Source organism: Manihot esculenta, chromosome 18, assembly GCF_001659605.2.
Source record: "Manihot esculenta cultivar AM560-2 chromosome 18, M.esculenta_v8, whole genome shotgun sequence".
Lineage (NCBI taxonomy): Eukaryota > Viridiplantae > Streptophyta > Magnoliopsida > Malpighiales > Euphorbiaceae > Manihot > Manihot esculenta.
The window spans coordinates 2,349,769-2,372,290 of record NC_035178.2 but is presented as its reverse complement, the minus strand read 5'-3'; the positions used below and the strand labels follow the sequence as shown (position 1 = coordinate 2,372,290).

Sequence of the window (22,522 nt, the reverse complement as noted above, 5' to 3'; positions counted from 1 at the left end):
ATTAATTGTTATAAAATATTTTTAAATATATTTTTGAAATAAAAAATAAAAAATTAATTATAGATATTAATTTTCTTATTACATATTCCATCAATTCTTTTTTTTTTAACAATTTTTATTAAATTATCGTTAAAATTTTTCAAAAATTTATCTCATTAATAAAATTTATGATTTTAAATATATATTTATTTAATTAATTTATAAAATATATCGTTATTTTATTATTTAATTCATCTAATATGAAAAAATTTATTAATTAATTTATTACTTTTAAAAAATAAATTAAAGCATTTTTTAAATTTTAAAAAATATACTAATTATTTCTTTTATTAATTTTAATTGTTAAATATTTTATAATTTAGTATCGAAGGTATTTTAATTTTTTTTATAATAAAAATTTATTATTTAGTCTCTATAATATGAAAAAACTCATTAGTCTGTTCTTTATTTTAAAAAATATATTAAATATATATTAATTAGTCATTTCATTAATTTTACTTATTAAATATTTTACTATATAGTTTCTGGAATAAAAAAAAATTTATTAGTTGATCCCTCAATTTTATAAAATTATCTATTAATTAATTTTTTCATATTAAGAAAATTTAAATTTTTTTTATAATATTTAACAATTAAAATTAATAGAGAGATTAATTAGTAGGTTTTTAAAAATTTTAAGAATGTATCAATATATTTTTTAAAATTAATAAATTAATTAATGAGTTTTTTATATTATAAGAACTAAATAATAATTTTTATATTTATAATCTTTAACCATTAAAATTAATGAATAAACTAACTGATAGATTTTTTAAAATTTTAAAAATATTTTAATATATTTTTTAAAATTAAAAAATTAGTTAACAAATTTTTTTATATTACAGAGATAAAATAATTTTTTTATTATAATATCATATACTAAGTAACATAATTTAATTGTTATGTATAATCATTTATAAAATTATTTATATTTATATTTTATTATTAAATATTATATTTTAAAGAATATTTTCTTTCTTATTTTTATATAAAAATTTATACTTATTTTGATACAAATATTTTTAAAAAAGTGTTTTTAGGAATTAAATAATAAAAAATAAAAAAATATTTTTAATTTAAAAAAAAATAAAAACAGAAATTGTGTAGTGATACCGAACTCTAAATATTAAAATATCACATTTAAAATTTTTGTCAAACCGAGTCTAAACACTACTTAAACTTTTTAAAATTATTGCTGAAGGAAACTTATATATATTTAAGCCAATCACCTTTTAAACATTTTTTCAAAAAGAAAACTCTATGAGTATTATCATTAAATTATTATATATATTTTTTTGTCTATTATATCCATTAATAATATAAATTGTAACTCATAATTAAATTTGCCCAAGTAAATTTTAGTGAATAATTAAAGATAATTAATGACTTGAAAATTAAAGTTGTCTAAAATCAAATTTACTTTTACTTTCGTATGATATCAAGAACCACAATATGGCGTGGTGGTCGATCCATGAGAAGACTACTTTTAGCTCTCCACTTACTGTTTGTGACGGGACTAGGGATGTAAACGGATAGGGTACCCACAAAATTAAGAGTACCCAAATTCGAACCCGATTATATATATAATTTCCGAACCCGTCCCAAACACGTTTAATATTTTAATTTTACTATCCGAATCCGTCCCAAACCCGTGTAACAATACCCGCACAATATCTGAACTCGATATAAACCAGCAACTCAGCAAATAATTTTTTTAATTCAATTCAATGACAAAACCAAATAAACTATCTAATAGTTGCACAACCCAGTAGGAGGAGAAATGTTCAATGACAAGAACTAGCAAATAATGATTTATAATCAAATAATTAGATTAATTATCCATAAATTTTAAAAATTAACAGTATTACATTAATCAAATAGCAAATAATTAGATTTTTTAACATATCCAAATAATCAGATTAATAGTTCATAAAATATAAAATTCTTTAAGAACATACACATAAAAGATCTTGAAACCTGAAGAGAGTTCTAGTCAAAGCAGATGTCGCCGATTGAGGAGAGAAGGGTTGTCTCTAGCATCAGTGAAGTGCGGGGAGAGAAGCGTAAATCGAAAAGAGTAGATTCGCCGACCGGGCAGAGGGAAGAGTTATCTTCAACTGGAAAGTCGGAGATGTCGCCGCTGGAGAGAGAGAAGGAGATATTGCTGACGGGGGAGAGAGAAGATTTATCGTCGACTGGGGAGAGAAAGGAGACGCCGCCGGTGACGACTGGGCTGCCGGCAGTCGTCAGTGAAGTGGGGGAGAGGCGTGACTGAGAACTATGGGAAGGGAAGCGAAGGAGAGAGAGAGACGTAGACGAAGAGAGGAAAGAGTAAAATGAAAAAATAAATTAGGGATTATGGTTAGTTTTGTTAGTATAGTTAATTGAGTTCGGGTAACGGGTATCCGATCACCTAATCCCGAACTCTACCCGAATCCGAGACGGGTAAAATTTTTCAAACCCGAATCCGCCCAAATCCGTTTTGTAAAAACCCAAATCCATCATAATAGGGTTTGGGCGGATCGGGTACCCGTGAAAACCCGCCCGCCTGCCATCCCTAAACGGGACAAGCTAGTTTAGTTACAGTGGTGTGTTGGTTTCACTCCAACTATTTGATGAAATTCTCCAATAAAATCTGTTATTTCATTTCATGTGATTTATTTACTTAGTCTAATTAAAAGCCTATAGTATTGAGATAGATCGCCTACAACCTCTCGAGAGTAGTGGTGACGTTCTTAATTTGGAACTGTTAAGGGATTGCTAACTCCGAGCAGTCCAAACTCTTCGTGAGCTTCTTGATAAATATCGCCCTAGTATATTTTTTTTTATAGAAACCAAAAATAATAGGTAATATATATCAATATTACAAAGACGATGTGGGTATCCTAATACACTGTTTATTGATCCGATTGGCATTAAGGGATGTCTATCTCTTTGGTGGAATGACTCAGTTGAATTGACACCTCGCCTTTGGTGCCAGAATTTTAGGGATTGCCATGTCTCTTTGTTAACTACCAAGCAATGCTAGAAAATTACTCTTGTCTATGAATGCCTGGATAGAGTGAGAAGAATGATTTTTGGGCTGACTTAGCTCAATTGCAACCAAATGTTTCTGTCCCATGGTATTGTGTTGGTGACTTTAATGCTATTTGCTCCCATACGGATAAAATTGGTGGTCGTTCTGTGAGTGTTTATCAGGTTTCAGGTTTCAATGTTTTCATTCAAAGTTGTGCGCTATTAGAATTATCATGGCAGGGCTATCATTTTACTTGATTCAACAAGTGTTTTGGAGCGCAAGCTATTCAACAGAAGTCGGATAGGGCACTAGTTTCAACAGAGTGGAGAGACTGCTTTCCGCGAGCTCATTTAGTACATGAATCTTTGGTGGGATTAGATCATAGACCTTTGTTGTTAATTTTAGATCCTCTTCCAACCAAGCATAATTTCTTATTTCAATTTGAAGCGAAGTGGTTACTTCATCCTCAATATTCTGAAATTATTTCTAACGCCTAGCATACAGGCATACACCTGTTTGTGGTTCTTTAATGTTTTCGTTTTTGCAGAGGTTGAAGGCCAACAAAACCCATTTGAGTCGCTGGCATAGAATAATATTTAAGAGAGCTTTTTTAAAAATGCAATCTATTCAACACCAATGGGAGGATCTTTATTCCAAATCTTTTGATGCTCATAATGCGATTCTTGAGTTCTCATTATTATCAGAACTCCAAGAATTACGACAGCATGACGAGCTCCATTGGAAACAATGATCCCGAGTGTAATGGTTATAAGAAGGCGATCGTAATTCTAAATCTTTCCATATGACCACCATAAAACGGAGGCAACGTCATGTGATTTGCGGATTGCATAATGAGTTTGGTATGTGGATTGAAGGAGATTCTACGATACAGATTATAGTTTTAGATTTTTTCTAGCAACTTTATACGGTAGGGAATATTGCTAGCAGTGAAACAGTGGTTGGTCTAATTCCTCACTTGGTCACAAATGAAATCAATGTTATGCTTTTGGTGCCATTGTCAAATGATGAGGTTAAAAATGCAATCTTTGATTTGGCTGGCAATAAGGCTCCTGGTCCTAACAACTTCTCAGGTTTATTTTATGAAAATAATTGGGACTTACTTGGGCCTGATTTAAATAATATGATTCGTAATTTCTATTCCTGGATTATCTGTTGAAGAAAATAAATAAGACTAATATCGTTCTCATTCCAAAATATGCTACTCCAGTTACTTTGGCTCAATATCGACCTATTAGTCTTTGCAATTTTGTTTATAAAGTTATCTCTAAGACTTTGGTTAATTGCTTGAAGCCGTGGATAAATTATTTAATCTCACATGACCAAGCTGCTTTCATTCTGTCTTATGCCATTCAGGATAACATTATTATTGCCCATGAAGCTTTTCATCATCTTAAGACTTTGCATAGGAAAAGTCATTCTATGGCACTAAAACTGGATATGCACAAGACTTATGATAAAGTGGAGTGGTCTTTTTTACAACAGGGTTTACTGTAGATGGGTTTTACTGACCAATGGGTGTAATTGGTAATGAAGTGTATTGCTACATTTCGATTTTCTATTCTTGTTAATGATATTCCTACAATGCCTTTCTCTCCTTCTAAGGGGACTCAGACAAGGGGATCTTTTATCTCCATATTTGTTTTTGTTTGTCTCTCAAGCTCTTTCATACTTGATTACAGCTGCTAGAAATGAGGGTCGACTCCAGGGCTTGTAGATTTCTCGTTTTGCTCCAACCATTACTAATGTCTTGTTTGCTAATGACACTTTACTCTTTGCAAGAGCATCAAGATGTGAGGCTAGCCATTTGTTGCAAGTTCTTAGGGACTACTCTTCGATGTCTAGCCAATGCATTAATTTCTCTAAGTCTCATATTTACCTTAGTCGAATGATGCCTCCTTTTTAGAAGCAAGAGATTTTGCAGCTTTTTCATATGCAGGAAATTCGCCAAGGTGATAAGTATTTGGGCTTACCTGTCCTTTTGGAAAGATCTAAACAATAGGCTTTGCATTGGATTGAGGATCACATTCGTTCGAAAACTCAAGATTAGAAGCAGAAACTTTTATCTCAAGTTGGTCGAGGTACTTTAATTCAGTCAGTCCTTACGGCTATTTCGTCTTATTCTATATCTCTTTTTCAATATTCTAAATAGTTATATACCAAGTTGAATGGAATTTTATCCAACTTTTAGTGGGGAGGAGATGGGAAGACCCGGAAAATACATGGGCTTAGCTGGCAACGAACTTGCTTATCTAAATTTTATGGAGGTATAAGGTTTAAGGATTTTGAAAAATTTAATATTGCATGCATAGCTAAGGAATGTTGGTGCCTTCTCCAAAATCCATTTAGCTTGTGCGCTCGACTTCTTAAAGGTTTATACTTTCTTCACTCTTCTATTTGGGATGCATAAGTTAGGAAGCAAAGTTCTTGAATCTGGCAAGGGATTTTGGCTGGTAGGGGTCTACTTAAGGACGGTGTCCGAATGGATATTGATGATGGTCATAGTACTCTTATTTGGCATGATCCATGGGTTTCTAGTGTGGCTGATTTTCGTGTGGTCAGGCCATTTCATTTCCCTCTTCTCATTAATTTAGTGACAGATTTGGTGAATCAGAGTGGTATGGATTGGATTCATCACTTAGTGCATCAACTTTTCCCTTCATCTCTTGCTAGGGCTATTCTCTTTATTCCAGTGGCTCCTGTGGGTACTTTAGATTTCTTGGTTTGACATTTTGAGCAGAATGGGCAGTATAGTATCGGATCATGCTATAAGTATTTCACCCAACAATCTTTTGTATAGGCTTCCATTTCGTCCCCTTTCTTTTCGCCTATCCTGATGAAGTCGACTTGGCAAAGAACGTGGGCTCTTCAAATATAGCCTAAGTTTAAAGTTTCTATCTGGCGTTTACTTCATAATATAGTTCCTGTCATGTATAATTTAGTTTTACGTGACATATGAGTTTCTCCCATGTGTCCTCCTCTGTTTTACACAAGTCGAAATATTGGAACATAATCTTTTTCTTTACCTCTATGCTATAGCCATCTGGTTTTTTAGCCCTTATACATATAAACTTGTGCTTACTAGTTTTTTGAATTTTTTGTCTAGTGGGAGACCCTTTAGGATCATTTTAAGGCTGCGCCGGATTGTGATGCTATTACGCAACTTTTGTCTCTTACTCTGTGGCATATATTCAAGGCACGAAACAAGGGAGTTTTTGAATTTGTCCTTCCAGATCTTTTAGCTACTTCTTTCTGCATTACTCTTAGCTCTATGGAACTTAGACAGTATGAAGTTTAGATAGTATGGAGTTTTTGCTACTTTTTTTATCGAGCAGCTTTTCGTGTCAATTTCGAAATGAGGTTTGGTTACTTCCTTCTTATAGGACTCTAAAATATAACATTGATACTGTTTAGAAATGTCAGTATTCTCCAGCTACTATTGCTGTAGTTGTTTGAAATAAATATAGTGTTTTAATAGATGGAGTAACTAAACGCATTTAGAGTTATTCTCCATTAGTAGCGGAGACTTGTGCCACACTTGAATCTCTTCGGTTAGCCTTGACTAGAGGTTCACGATCTATTATTTGTGCCATTGACTCATAAATTTTGTTTGCAGTTTTAACTAATACGACTTTCTTATTGTCTTATGATATTGTGGCTACTATTGCAACTATTTGATTTTTGTGTTCTCAGTTAAATGATATTTCTTTTGAATTTGTTCATTGAAAAGGTAATAAAGCTGTTGATGTAATTATTAAATTTTGTTTTAGAAATGTTTTGTTATCTAGCAAGCCCTCTGGAGTTAGTCTTAATTTTATAAATCTTGTTGTATTTGCAGCCATATAATGTATGCATAATTGTGTAAGTAAAAAAAAATCAATAATTAAAATAAATTTTATCATAATAAATGATTTTAACAAATTCATTATGCAAATATGAAAATGGTTCACTCAACAATACGTTGATCTGTGACCATTATTTATTGTGAGAAAATAATAATACATATAATTTTATCCGATAAGAAAAGGGGTGGATGGTATTGGTAGGGAAAGAAATTTTGATTCACCAGGACTTCTCCTTAGAAAGTGGAGGTGCCATTCTTGTCCCTTCGTTTCGTTTCAAATCAACGGCTATTAAGTCCTGTCCGCTATTTCCTTTATTCATTCTTTGGATCCTCGGCCTATTAAGCCCACGTACCCAAATGGCCTTATGTTGATAACCCGGTTACTTTGTGGATTCGGATCTTAGCAGTGGATCTCATTTTACACAAGGACATATCTCATGATATTAGACTATATAGTATAATCATTGTATCAAGGTGAAATTGAATAAGTTAATGAAAATTAAATAAATATATAAATGGATGAATCTAAATAGTTAAAAAAAATATTTTTATATAAATATTTTTATTTTATTTTATTTATTTATTGTTCTATATAAATCTTTTACATGAGATAATGGTTATATTTTATTGAAAAATATATAAAATAATAATTTTTATTTTAAATTTATAATTTAATTTGTATAAAATAGTAATATTTTTTTTTCTCCATCTTAATTTTAATGCATTTTTATCACCTCCACATACTTATGCATTTGAAAATAAGTTGATTCTAAATAAAAAGGCGAGAAATCATTCGATAAATCAATATTTTATACCTTTTTCAGTTAAGGTTGATAATCTCAAATTTCACATTTTCCATCATTAGAAGAAGCTGTTCAATAGTATGTACAAGTAGTAGAAAATTAAGATAACCATACAATTAATAAAGATTAACGAATTACTGGTTGAAAAAGTAGCAGTAGAGTATCAAATGTAATAATGTATATGCATATTTTTATCGATTAAAATTTTGTGGACTTATTTGACATTTGACCAAAAGATAAAGATAGGAAAAGTTTTGAAAAACAAAGAAAGTTCAAAAATAAGAATGGAAAAATAATTTTGCAACTCGAAATAGATAAATGTCCCACAGAGGCGAAACCCGGGAAAGGACATAAAAGACGCAGGTGGTCAGACTGGCACAAAGAGTCCGAGTCATAGACTCACAGAAGAGTATAGTGTGTAACCACAGCCTCGCCCCCAACACATAATCCACAAACCCTTGGCACAATCCTAACCATAGTTAAAAACTTAGCTTAGGCTCGTTTTTTTTCTCCACCAAGTTGGTCCTTTTTTCTGCAACAAAGAACAGCGTACAAAGAGGTGGATGGGATAATAGACAAAGAAAGGGAAAGATTGCTTCAGTAGCTTTTGTTCTTTTAACCATTCTTTGTTTAAAAAAAAAAATCATTTGCTATCTGTCTGAACGAAAGAGAGATGGACCATATAGTATTAATGGGTTTCCAGAATCTGGATATTGGTCAAAGATTTTAGTCCAGCTGCTCTAGGATACAGAGAGAGAATTTGCTTCTCTCTGGCTTGGTTTCTTGATTCCAGTGAAGGCATGAAGCTATAGAGAATCAAAAAAGATGTTCTTTTTTTTTTTTTTTTTTCAGTTGGGTGTTCTTTGGTTTTAGGGTAATCTACATATTGTTGTTTTAGATTGCAAAAGCTTGTTGTTTGTGAGCGAAGAAAGATTGATGGGTAAGAAGAGGCCTCAAAAGACAAAGGAACTTTCTGTAGCAATAGCCGAAGCTTCATCCAGAGGAGATGAAACCCAGCGACCGCAGCAGCCTCAGACTCCGAGAAAGAGAGGTAGACCACGAAAAATTATTGAAAAGACAGAAAGCGAAGAGAAAAAGGAAGGAGGAGCTCAACCATCGGAAGAACTTACTATTGGAAATCAATCACAGACAGCTAAAATCAGCCAGGAAGAAGAAAAACAGCAAGAGATAGAAGAGGCTGAGGCACCATCGGCTTCTACTCGAGGGAAGGAAGAGGAACAATCAGAAGAGAAGGAACCACCACCACCACCACCACCACCACCGAGGAGAAGCAGGAGGAGAAAAAGCAAACCCAGAAAGAGCAGTTAAAACAGGTAGTGATTATACATATAATTTCATCTGGAGAAATTAGGAGAAAGAAAAAAAAAAACAATCAAATGAACATTTTCTTTAGCTTTGAGCTTGTTGATGGATTTCATGATTAGTTGTTCTCTTTCTTTCAAGTAAAAAAAAAAAACACAAAGAAAGAGAAGAATTTGAGCTTTTTTATTGATTATTATCTTTGATTCTGCCTATCAAATATCCAAAAATCAATATCTATCCAAGCAAAGAAAGTTCATCACAGTTCTGAAGTCACCATGGGAGTATTAATTATTATCATTAGATAGTGAAATCCCAGCTGCTGTGATCATTTTCCATGATTAATAAATATTATTAGGGTTTTTTTAGGGCTTTTACTTTATCAGATGGTGATTAGCAGAAGAGGACTGATGAGAAATCTGGAGGTGTCTTAGCAGCCAGCCAGCAACTTGGGCTACATACCAGCAAGGAAACTGAAAGACGCCCTACCGCTCAGAATGGATTCCAACTCATGACCTGTAACGGCACGTGACTTTCACGCCATCCAAAATTATCAACAACCCATGGCCCCAGCCGCCTCAACGGACCAATGACTGACGTCGATAGTTTGGAACTTACTGAAACCGATACTGCGTGCTATTTACGCGCCCAATGGGGAGCGTGCACTGGTCCCACTCCTGCCGACTTCAGGCAAGTAAGTGAAGGCCAATGGCAAGAGTTCTTACGGAATAATACGAATAATAGAGGAAAATAGTAATAAATAATAGGAAAAAAAGTCAAAAAAGAAAAATAACATAAATTTAGATACACCGAAGGACGACCGAGTACAAACCACTTCACAAAAGTTTTCATTTTAAAATTGGAGGTGGAAGAAAAGATTGCAGTTGACGGCGCTGCAGCTCACGCGCTAATCCACGTAGGACCCGTCCATATCTGTAACTGGCGCCCCACGTAAAAGGTCTAGTGGCCCACTCGAGGCCCCTTGAAAAGTTTGTATTCTATAAATGATAGAAAATTTATTTTTCTCATTAATTCTGGATTCATATTTTATTCGGATCATATTAACCTTTTATAATATTTATTAATTATTAAATTTTTATATTAAAATAAATGTCAATATATATTATTAAACTATTTATAATTATAAGATAAATATAAATATTATAAAAATAACTTATATATACATAAAAAATAAAATATATATATTATTAATTTTTATTACATTTTAATTATAAATAAATTATATAATATATCTCCTTATTTTTCATTTTACATTTTAACGATTAATTATACATTTAAACAATAATCGTTAAATATAATTTATTAAATATTTTAGATATTTCAACTGCATTTTATAATTAATTATCAGTAATAGTTATCTGTTCTTAATTATAAATTATTCATTGTATTTAATAATTAAACCAAAGGCTTTATATATATATATATATATATATATATATTTTAAATGATGTCAATTAACTGAATTATACCAAAAAGGATATTTATTTCTCTTCATATAACTCATTAATATATATATTTATTTATTTTATTTAGAAAAAGAAAACCCTCCCTTTTATTTCCTTTTCCTTTTGGGCGCAAGGCCCTTCTTCTCCCACCGAGACTCTTAGTTTCCTTTTGCCTCCCTCCTTGCCGGCAAGGAGGCCTCCTCTCCAACTGTTCTCACTGTGGATTGTCCCCATAGCTGAAATGTGCGTATATAACTTTTGGTTTTGGTTGATTTGTAGTTGTGTTATATTAAAAAGAATTCTTTTGGCTTTGTAGTTGTTGGTGGTGTTGCAAGTTTGGGCTTCACAAATCTGCTCTTCCTTTGGTGGAAGATGGAGGATGGTGCGTGATGCTCACCAAGAATGTTTTCTAGCACCATTCAATCTTTGTAGGCTCTTCTTAATCCTCGTGTTAATGGCTAATTAGGTGGAGATTGAGCCTTCTCTATAGTGACAGGCCCTAACCTTCTCCATGTAAATTTGGCATTGTATGTCGTCCTTATTTCTCAAACCTTTGTTCTGAAAATTTTCTAGGTTATTGTATTCAAGATATTCTTCTGCTTCAATTTGCTTTTATGACCTTTTGGCTATAATTGCAGGAGAAATCCATATTCTACCATTGATTTGGCTTCTCGATAATTGCAAGTTCCAATGGCAGGGCAATGTTGATGAAGTTGCTATTTGGGTCTGGTCTCTGGGGTCAGTGGCGAACCCACTCATACACTTGCCCACCTTAGGTTTTTTATTTTTTTTTATAAATTAATATTTGCTCGCCTTTAAAAAAAAAAAAAACTCATTTTTTCTTAAAAAAGTAAAGGACTTATATTATTTGAATATTGACCTATGATTTTTAAACATAACCAGAATAAATGATATTATCAAAAATTGATAAAAAAAGTAAATAAGTATGATTTATACTCTTATACCTTTAACCTTTGATATCACCTATTACAATTATATCTATTAGAAAAACATTTTCTAGAATAAAAGTGTGAATAACCGATTATATAATAAAATTGAATATTAATAGTTGGTTAAATATAATTTAGTGACATATATTAAAGAATATATTTTTATTAAGATTAATAATTAAAATATTAAGTTAAGTTCTCTATAGAAATTTATAGGGATATATATTTTGAATTTCAATAATTTTTTATACTATAAATTTTTATTCTTATAAAAAGGATTTATTTTTCCATAAAAATAGATTAATTATACTTTTATATTTATTAAAAAAATATTATTTAGTCTTTTCATAATATAATATAAGCTTATATCAATATGCTAAAATTAAACAATTATACTTATTAAATTATTTTAAAATTAATTAATTTTATTTTTAATACATTTTAAAATATGAGTATATTAATAAATTAATAAATTAATTATATTTTAAAAATGACTTATAATTAAAAAAATAAATTTATTATTATAAAATATTAAATATTAAAATTTAAATATAAATTCAATTAAACTCTTGTATTTTTACTCAAGAGCCAAATAAGTATAATTTAAAATTTGGAATCAATTAAGTTCTTAAGTCAAATAAGCCAAATAAGTATAATTTAAAATTGCTTTAAAAAAAAGTATAATTTAAAATTTGGAATCAATTAAGTTCTTAAGTCAAATAAGTCTCAAATCAAATAAGCCCTATATAATAAAATATTATTTTTTATAATAAAAATATTTTTTATATGGTAAAATTTTATTTTATAATTTTAAAAATGATTTATTATATTTATATATATTTTAAAATTTTTATAGTAATTAAAATATTAATTTTTTTATTTTTTAAATTATAAAAAACAATATTTTATTACTAAAAATAATATTTTATTATTAAAAAATAATATTATATTATATGAGAATTTATTTGACCTTAATAAAACTATAAAAATTTAATTGATCTAAAATTTTAAATTAAATTTATTTAATCCTTAAAAAAAATATACAAATTTAATTGAACTAATTTCCATCAAAATTTACCCCTCTAACTTCACCGCTGTTTAGGGTAAAGGTGAACTGAGTCTATCAAAGCTTCATTTTCTTAATGAGTTAGACTTTTTTTTTGGACCCTAAATGCTATTAGGCTCCATTTAGTTTAGGCTGCGCCTGTAATGGACCCTAACCCTTGGACTTTATCTTTGTCATTTGCCTAAGCCATACTTCTGTTCTTATGAATGTAATTCATAATCTTTGAGGAAAAAAAGAAAAAAGAAAGGAGGGGGAAGGATTTGGAATTGCATGTTTATAGTCTTTTCACAGATTCTGCTTAACCACTTCTGCTGGAAAGGAAAGTCATTTTCCTTTGATACTTCTCCTCACTCGCAACGTGCTTCAACGAGTTCACTCCCATCAGACTCTAATTATACTATTAGATACATCTTTATCCCCGTGTTAATTACTTTTCAGCTTTTACATTCAACATTTTCTTTAAGAACAGGTAACCTTAAGACTATCAGCCAAGAGGTCAAAAACCATCACCAATGTAAACAGTTCCTATAGTTTCTACTCATCCACCTCTTTCCCAATTCTACTGTGTAAAACCTAGAAAATTCATCAACGATTTGATCCTTCCTATGTGATTAAAATAACTCCTTTTTTCTTTTCCGAAGGTGATTAAAACAACTTACAGTGGGAAAAAGCGATGGCAAACAAAAATTGCACAGAAACGGTTCGACATTTGATCCAAATGAATAAACACAAAGGACAAAACTTTGATTATCTACAAGGCTTAATCATAGGGTTTCAGCTAGGCATCAGGCAAGCAGGTTTAAAAAAAAAAAAAATCGCACAGGGCTAGAGATGCGAAGATAAGTTTGGAAGTGAACATTAATATAATAAGATAGAAGCAAATTCTAAATGGCGAAAGGCCTAATTCACAAGTTAGGATATTCTTGGGTTCACACTATATGGCATTTTGGGATAAAAAGCGTTACATCCGCGATGACTACATTAATAACGCGGATGAGATCGTGACCATTTACTGTCTATGAAACAGACAAAAATCTCACTGCTTCTGACCAGGAAAAATAGAAAACCCTGCCATTTTACATCAAGGTTTAGAAAATTGAAAATGCTCCAACCTCCGCTAGATAATCAAATATATCTAGAATTAGTTCTCTTATGTGTTTTTTTTTTTTTAAATAACAATCAAGTTTGTTAAAAAAAACTCATAAATTAATTTATATTTTAAATCTACTATATTAAAATATCTTTATATTCTATAAATTTAAATTATTTAATTTTTTATATTAAATAAACCGTTGGTCAAAGAAACCAAATAGTATAGATTTATAGAATTATAAAAATTAAATAATATATATAAATAAACAATATAAATATTTGAGACAACTCATAATTTTTTTTATAAAATAACTAAAAGAGTGATTTTACAAAATACAACAACAATCGAGTAAAATTAAAATAAAAATAAATTAGTGAATTTTTTAAAATTTCAAGAATTTAATAGTAAATCTCTTTCAAAATTAAATCTCTTTTTTTTTTTGAAAGGTGGAAATAATTCATTTATTTTCTTGCTTAGAGTGGGTGAAGGCACAATTATAAGTAGAAGGTCCCACTCAACAAACTTTTTATTCTTTTGTCCGGAAAACCCTAAACTTGAGACTCAAAACACAAGCTCAAAAAAGAAGACTAAAGGGTAAAGGCCCAAGCACAGAGAAGACCCAGCTGAGGAAGCACAAGCTCTAGCCAACCCTTTTGTCGCAGCGCTTTGGTCCCGTTAGAATAATGTGCAGGGGCGGGGAGGAGGGGAATTTTACTCAAACCTTAATGTATAATATTATTCATGATTAGCTAAATTTAGATAAGCAAAATTTCAGAGAGAGATTCATAGGCGGAAATTTACATATAATATAAAATGAAAAATTTAATTTATAATCCATAATCTAAGAAAGGAGAGAATAATATGATTCACAAAAAATAGTTATAGTTGAACTTAATAATAATAAACTGGCCAAATATATACTCATAATTTTTGCTTATCACACATCTCCACTAAATTTGTGATCTACCAACATCTCAAATCATGAAATTCATGAGTTTTAGACACTGATACAGTTAGTAGATAACATGTTCACATGCGAGGAGAGGAAAGTCGATGACTATTTTCTTGTTGACATGGCATATGCAAAAGCTATGCAACAAAAAGTGTATTAAAAAAAATAAAAAGTTTCCTTCACTTCCGAAGACTACTATTCTATCTCCCTCTCCCTCCCTGACTGTTGAAACTGAGAAATTAGGCCTCAAGGTACCTGAATAGCAGCCTCTTACTCTCCCTTGTCTATTTGACGCTGATTAGTCATTGTGGTTTCTCGGTTAGTTGCAAAAGTGCTCATCTATTAAATTAGTTCTAAAAAGAAGAAAAAAGTTTCAGTGGATAATACATTGCTCTCACTGCTTTTTCTTTATTGATAATTGTTTAAACTTAATATGTGCTTACGTTATTTTAAGAAAACATTTCATATCAGTAAGAGTTGACCAATTGGAAGATGAAATCAGTAAAAATAAATCAGCTGCCAGGTCCAAATATTTGTTAATTGAAAGAAAGCGGAACCAAAAACTCCAGTCCCTTTCTACTTTCGATGAAATAGGACAAAATTATTTGATGACATTCTTGATTTAAAGAATTAAAATAGGTTATTTACATCATTTAAGAATACAAAAGAATGTTAAGAAAGAGAGCAGTTGTTAATATCAAGGATCCAATGCAACAATTCTGCTGCACCAAAAACGTACTCGCTTTTTACGTTGAGCTACCAAATTATTGATCTCTAATGCAATACAAAACTACAGCCTTTTTACTCAAAAGTAGTAAGAAACTCAACTCTCCCTTTCAATGATCCAAAACCTAAAATACAACGCCAACACGCTATCATTTTTTCCCTGTAATGCTAGATTGTTTTGCAGGTATAATATGTTATTACCTGAGAATTGACAGCCCTCTCCTCATAACAACCCCCCCCCCCCAACCCTCTCTTTCTCTCTCGCACAAACAACTAAAAAAACAAAAGGGAAGACAATTGGATCCTGATTCAAAACTGTTACCTGGTTGTTCAGTGGCTTGTCCTATGATGTCGCTCCTTCCTGTATCGAGACTGATCTGGATCAAATCCACCCTCTTGTGCTCCATAAACTGCCCAGGATGGTGTGGTAGCCATGTAATCCTTGCCATTGAAAGGTTTTCCAGAAGCAACCTGCATTTTCTTCGGATACATTATTACTTGCTGATGTGGTGTTTCTGAAAATGGTACTTCAGTACAAAAGTTATCCATATACTGACCAGATCATGGAACTTATCATAGTCTATCCATGTAAACCACTGGCCGTTGACCTTGAACTTCTCAGTTTTTGCCAAGAGGACACAACATGAGTGGACATGCTCACAAGCAACCTCATATTCTCCTTTGCTTTTCAGAGCTAAGGCTTCTGAGAAAGCTTTCACATCAGAATGCCAGGGCACATTTTCCATTGTCAACTTTGATGTAGCAGACCTATATGGGAGGAAAATATTATTTGAATCCAGCATTAATAGACAAAACATCACAGAATAAAACCACTTACGTTCCACAATATGTAACGCCTTTGATTTCGATAAAATCAGGCTGTCCAATGCTAAAGAGGTTAAAATAAGCATCTACATCCTCTGTATTCCAACCTTTCACCAGTGTCAAGCGATAAACAGTTCGCTGCTGTTTCTCCTTCAGAGCTTTCAAGGAATCCTGGCAGCATTTGCAGAGATGAGAAGACAACAGAGCAGCTAAAGTTATATCATGCAGGAAAATTAGGTAAAGAAAATTGGAAGTAACAGCAAAAAACTACATCTATACATTCGTAGAAAGTAAAGATCCGTGCTTTGATGGTTACCAACCCAACTCCCAAGAGAGACTTTTGTGCCAAAGAAAAACCCCAGAAAGTAGAAACACAGAGCCTTGAAATCCTATATTGGGCGGAATAAGTGATCAAATTTAACCCTATCCTATAAAACATAGGGAACCATTTTGCTCTAAAAGTACACAAGGGACATGATCTGTTAGTTCTCAGTAGAAGGTGCAACAAAAAAGTAACTTACAATAAAGCGCTCCCAAAAGTCCCCAAATAATGGCCTATCAATTGCCTTCAAGCTATCCTTTGTTGCAGCATCCACACTGACATACAGCTGCATGTATCAAAGAAATAAAAGAGATTCAGTGTTATAAGGAGCTTGTGATGCCAGATTCATCTTCAAGAAAGAAATAATGAAAGCCTTCAGACCTGTGTGACAGGCTTCAGCATTTTTATCTTTTCAGGGAACTGAGCATTCGTCACTAGAAAAGTTGATATCCGCCTTTGGTGGAGCTCGTCAACAAGTTTATTAATCTCTGGGTACATGATAGGTTCACCAACAAGTGATAGAGCACAGTGCCTTGGAGAGAGCCCTTCAGTTAACCGCTCCAGTGTAACACCTGCAGGAACAGAATTCTTCAGCCAATGTAATGCATGTGACAGTACTACAAACCAAACACCAACGAGTGTGAGAAAACTCCATGCCCAACAGAATAATTCTAGAAAAAATAAAAAATTTAATATCTTATAAACACGAGAAATTTCATAATAAAAAAAGAAAATAGTATTCAATTGGATAACCAAGACTTATCTGAGAAATTTCAAAATGGACTATATTAATTAAGAACCATGAACATAACATTCAATTCTAGCTGTCTAACATATATTGGAAAGCATGACTGTCAAAAAACAGTCTGAAAAAAAGAAGAAGCAGAATTATAGTAAGTTATGAGCTATATATGTACCACAGCATGCTTAGAGCGTCAAAGCCTGAAAACTCTTGACTCGAAAGGGAGACAACTAGCATTGTTATATTTCAGCTAAACTAGGAATTAAAATCTCATGGCTCAACAGTTCAGAATGCTAATATTTGGCTCAACCCAGCTCTACATCTTAAATGAGTCCATTATTGTGGGATAGTTGGACTCACAATGAGTGATGAGTCACTTAGATTGCAAAACATGATATCATATTCATATAACACAAAGCAGAATTTTTTTTTCACACATGCTAGCGTATTTAGGACCAAACTCGAATTTCCTATAAATTCATCCAAATCAGCAAAAAATAACATAGAAGTTACCAGGAACCCCTTTCATTTGCTTAATCATCTTTGCATGCTGATCTATGGCAGAGTTGACAATTTCTAGGGGATCATCCATCTTCCACTGCCAGTTCTTTCCTACAGGATTAGTGTGATGCCTCCAACAAAACACGCATTTGTTTGCACAAGCCAAACTAGGAGTTGCCTCCATGCACCTGTTTCATTCAAGTTCTGAAAACTTAAGACTTCTAGAATCTAGATGAGGCAAAATGAATAAGTTTCAAATTCAAATATTTAAGACAATAAAGTCAAATCTAAACGCACACCACTAAATATGCCTACCAAAATGCTTATGAACATAGAAGCTTGACTCAAGGGTAATTAATTACACTGATATACTGCATTTACCTTCAATAAGGTAAGTGGCCATAGGAATGAACTTGAAGATATCAAAACTCAATCTGCTCAGTCTTTTTGTTATTCGTTCCCCCTTTATTAGAATAATTTTCTCTCCCATTTCTTTTTCCACCATTAGATCCATTTAAAATTAAAGCTTCATGAGAAAAAAAAAGTACATTTGGAAAAAGTAGCGTCATATTCCAGCTACAGAGTTTTTACAGACCAGAACTCCAATAATGATATTGAAAGAGCTAACAAACACAGAAATAATCTCAATCCTAAATAAAACGGGACTAAAGCATAGATCAAGGCCTAATAAAAGAATCATAAAGCTACACTCACCTATGACTTTCTATTCCATAAAATGAATGCTTGTAGCAACCTCCTCGCCCTCTAAGTTGTGATTTGGTCCATCGACATATCTTGACACCACTATGTGAACCAATAATCTTGTATCCCTGTAAATCCAGAATAGCTAATTACTTTTCTGTAAAAAGAAAAAAAGAAAATACACCTAAGAGAAGAGCTTAATTGCCATTAATATCAGCAACAATCTAACCGTGTTTACAAAGCTTCTGTACCAAAAAAGAAAAATTAATAATAATAATAAATAAACGGGATGCTAGATAAATGCTTGTAATAGCCATGCCTGCTTTTCTAAGTTGGCCCTGATTACTGGAGTCACCATTTCTTTTTGACCATTCACTTTCTCATTAACTTCGGCCACTGCGGTAGACCTCCTTGAAGGCCCTTTACCAGCAATATCCTCAAGGTCGACGATCCCCGACTCAGCAAAACCATTCCCGTCATTGTCACTTTCAAACCCATCTTCAATATTCTCGTTATCGCTCTCACCACCGACACATCCATTACTAAAAACCGTTCCATTCTGCACGCTACCTCCCTTCAAAATCCTAAGCACCTTCCCACTCCATTCCTCAAAAATCAAATCCAGTTCACCACCATCCACATCACCCTCCCCAACCTCCACAATCTCGTTGGCTCCCAAGTCCCTCAATCGCCTCGAAAAACCTTTAGCCACGGCATTGAAAGTGTCGCCATAAGCTGCGCTTCCAACCCCAAAAACTGAGAATTTGCACTTAGAAAGCAACAAAGAACCGACTCGAAAATCATCCGCGCTCTCAGCGAGCCAATTGCCGAAGAAACTGGCGTTTGAAGGCGGTTTTCCATCTTCCCAAGTAGAAGCGATGATGATTACCAATGTCTCTTTGGAAAGGTCCTCGGGCTCGTAGTCTTTGATATCGATAAGGTCAAATGGGAGATCATTTAACTTTAAGAGATTGTGGAGGCGCTGCGCTAGGGTTTTGGAGGTCCCTGTTTGGGTGATGAAAAAGAGCTTGCCTTTATTTGAAGAACTAACAGGATTAGCATCGAGATTATCCTTAGCGTTTAAGGAGACTTTCAGGAGTTTCAGACGGCGAGATTTATAGAAGCAGTAGAAGGTGGAAGCTGAGAGGAGAGCTAGGAGAGTTAAGCGAGCAGGAGTAGAGGACAGGGACATGGTTGGGATTTGCTTATAAGTCTATGGGCTTTGCAGAGAGAGTGACTGAAATATTGTACGTCTTGGAGAGAGACTTGGGAGTGCTGCGTTCATTGTCCGAGAAAGCAGTCTGTCTGCGTCGCGGGAGGAGGAGGATGAGAAAGAAGACGGATTTACTTGCGCCTTTTTAATTTCCAAAAGTAAGCAATGAGCCGAACTCGAGAAACTTAGGGCTCTTGGCGTTGTAAATCAGCAAGGCTCAAGGCCCACGATTTCTATCCCCATTTCGGAAATTAGCGGCCCTAACTCGTTCGACTATCACCGCTTTATTTAACCATCAAACTTGCATAAATTTATGGTTGACAATGTATAAAATACATATTTTCAAGTTATTAGTTTATTTTAAAATTTTATATTTATGAATAAAACAAAATATTACTTTCATCTTATTCTAATTTTTCTAAAAATGTTTTCTATTTTGTTTAATTTCAAATATATATATAAATTAAATGAATTTTTTTTTAAAAAAAAAGAAGAGACATTCTGGAATAATTTTATTCAATCCAGTGAACAACAATCTCAAGAAAAGGGCAACTTATCCCCGTCCAAAGAACCAGACCCAACACAACCCTAAGAGCAAAACCCACAACATTCGGCCTCAAGCCCAGCTGATAGCATGTGCTAATATCAAGGAAATATCCAAACGCTCATTTATATTGGGTTCCTTTTATCAGTTAAAGTTTCATATGGGCTCCTCGTCTCAATCAGAACCACCCAATTTGCCAATGTAATCTTGTTGGAAGCTTTCTTTTGCAGTTATGCCAGCTATATGGATGCACTCCTGGAATGGGACTTGCTCGCTGCTATATGTGACCAGAAGACAAACGAGTACTTGTTTGGACAATGTAAAGTTCTTCGCTTTTATTATCCAAGTCCAACCAGAGGGTTGAGAACCACCCACAGCTGATAATAGGGCGTATTCCTGTGCGTAAGTGGGATCAATTCACAATTTATGGCTACTTGTTTCGACTGATAGGGACAGCAGAAAAGGAAGGGTCATAAAGAAATGGTAGCACCCGTGGACTATATTGCTGCCTTCCTTTTTCTCTAGGCGGAGAAGCTGGATACGATTTTGCTCTATTCTCAAACGTTGGTTATATGTGTGGCTCTCTTTTCTTATCTCTTGCAACAATGCCTGATTACTCCCGTAAAACCTTCACATTATATATCACTTTCACTCACCTATCTTCCATTACTCTTCGAGTTTCTCTGCAAATTCAGAAACATGTCGGAACAAGAAAATGGCTTGCGGGAAGAACCCCAATGGCTAGAGCTAAAGCTTCCAAATTTATTGTACAATGAAACCGTTCAGGAACTTCACACAACAATTCAAAGTGAGTGGGATTCTCTCCGACAGTCAGCATGCCAAACAGCAGCTGGAAGAGCTTTGTGGAGACATGTAATTCAAGACCCACTTGCAGACTTGCTCGCAGGAGAGACCTACCTTAGAAACTTTCATGAGAAGATAAAGAATGACTGCCTCAAGAATGCCCGTGAAATTTCAGGAGTGCTTCTCGCTGTTCGAACCCTCTGGTTTGATTCGAAACTTGAGGCTGCTCTCAATTCCTTCAACGGGGAAGCACAAGTGGTTCTCCTTGGTGCAGGTTGGTGCCTAATATTCTTAGCATGTTCCTTATAAATACTTGCATTCAAAACCAGTGCAGCCAATATTAATTTTCTCACTTGGAAAAATCACACTATAAATAATCGCTCTCTCTTAAACTGGCCATGATTTAAAGTTAGAAAAATAATGGTTAAATCTACATGGATAAATGTTTATTTCTTTATTCTTGAAAGTTCAACAGCATTAATTGTTATCAGAAGTTCAGTACGTAATATGTTATGCATATTCTACATTAGGAATGGATACAAGAGCATACCGTCTAAGCTGCTTGAAGGAAAGCAACGTCTTTGAACTTGATTTTCCTGAAGTCTTAGAAGTGAAAGCCACCCTTATAGAGGCAGCAATGGGATCCATGGATGAGTACGAGCAACCAAAGATAATAGCAAAATCCCTAAACAGAGTAGCGGCTGATATCAGAAATAATGATTGGCTTGAAAAGCTTCAGATATCAGGGTTTGTACTAGAGAAGAACACGGTCTGGATCCTAGAAGGGGTCCTTTACTACCTTTCTCACTCCCACGCTGTGCAAGTACTGAAGATCATAGCTGACAAGTGTGCCCTTGCCCACACAGTTCTTTTGGCAGATTTTATGAATAAACCATCCACCACTCTGTCCAATTCCATCTTCCACTTCTACAGTGATTGGCCTGATCAACTGCTGCCATCTTTAGGGTTTTCCCACGTAAAGCTTTCACAGATTGGTGACCCTGATGCTCATTTTGGGCTCTTGGACGATCCATTAAATCTGTTCAACAAGCTCCGAAGCTTGCCAAGGTCAATGCAGACTTATCCAGATGATGGAAAGCCTTGTTGTCGCTTGTATTTAGTACGAGCTTCAGGTGTTCCCAATCAACAGAAAGAATCATTCGATCATATTGCCATAGGTTCCAACAACCAAATATAGTATAAATGTATGTATCATTGTTTGTAGAAGTCACAGGAATGCAAACTGCATCAAGCAGTATTAGTTCTCCGAGCAACTAACAAACATATGCTCGCATCCATCAGATTTCATCTCCAACAAACATGCTTGCACAAATAATTCTTTTAGGAAAAAAGGATCCATTTTAGGAGGGAACAGCTGAAGAGAAAGGATATTCATATTTCACACTCAACCACATTTCCTACTCTGGCTAAGAAGGGGCTATGCTAGGCCTAAGCCAGCAGAAATGTTCTTTTGATCCTAAGAATTTATGTGAGCCTATGCTGGCCCGTTGTATTCTGAAAGTATATATCTACTAGTAACAGCTGCTAATTTTCATCAATAGTTCAAGTAGGCATG

At 33.4% G+C, this 22,522-nt stretch overlaps 2 protein-coding genes across 4 annotated transcripts; one reads left to right on the top strand and one right to left on the bottom strand.

The window, feature by feature from the left end:
- Window positions 1–14,478: 14,478 nt before the first annotated feature.
- LOC110606652 (S-adenosyl-L-methionine-dependent tRNA 4-demethylwyosine synthase) lies at window positions 14,479–19,760 on the bottom strand. Of its 3 annotated transcripts, none has more exons than XM_021745563.2 (9): window positions 18,705–19,760; window positions 18,398–18,513; window positions 17,696–17,871; window positions 16,822–17,012; window positions 16,640–16,726; window positions 16,132–16,289; window positions 15,851–16,061; window positions 15,616–15,764; window positions 14,479–14,920 (listed from the first exon to the last, which is right to left on the bottom strand). In XM_021745563.2, exons 1-8 carry the CDS (start codon window positions 19,575–19,577, stop codon window positions 15,624–15,626), a joined length of 1,953 nt encoding a protein of 650 aa, XP_021601255.1. In that variant the 5' UTR covers window positions 19,578–19,760; the 3' UTR covers window positions 14,479–14,920; window positions 15,616–15,623. The 3 variants fall into 3 exon arrangements, with proteins under 3 accessions (XP_021601255.1, XP_021601256.1, XP_021601254.1); XM_021745564.2 differs by having other exon boundaries at window positions 14,479–14,861; XM_021745562.2 differs by lacking the exon at window positions 14,479–14,920 and having other exon boundaries at window positions 15,159–15,764.
- A 716-nt stretch (window positions 19,761–20,476) lies between these two features.
- On the top strand, window positions 20,477–22,505 carry LOC110605939 (putative S-adenosyl-L-methionine-dependent methyltransferase MAB_0213c). Its single transcript, XM_021744629.2, has 2 exons — window positions 20,477–21,220; window positions 21,477–22,505. The coding sequence occupies exons 1-2, from the start codon at window positions 20,842–20,844 to the stop codon at window positions 22,142–22,144; spliced, it is 1,047 nt and encodes a 348-aa protein (XP_021600321.1). The 5' UTR covers window positions 20,477–20,841; the 3' UTR covers window positions 22,145–22,505.
- The last annotated feature ends 17 nt before the right edge of the window (window positions 22,506–22,522 follow it).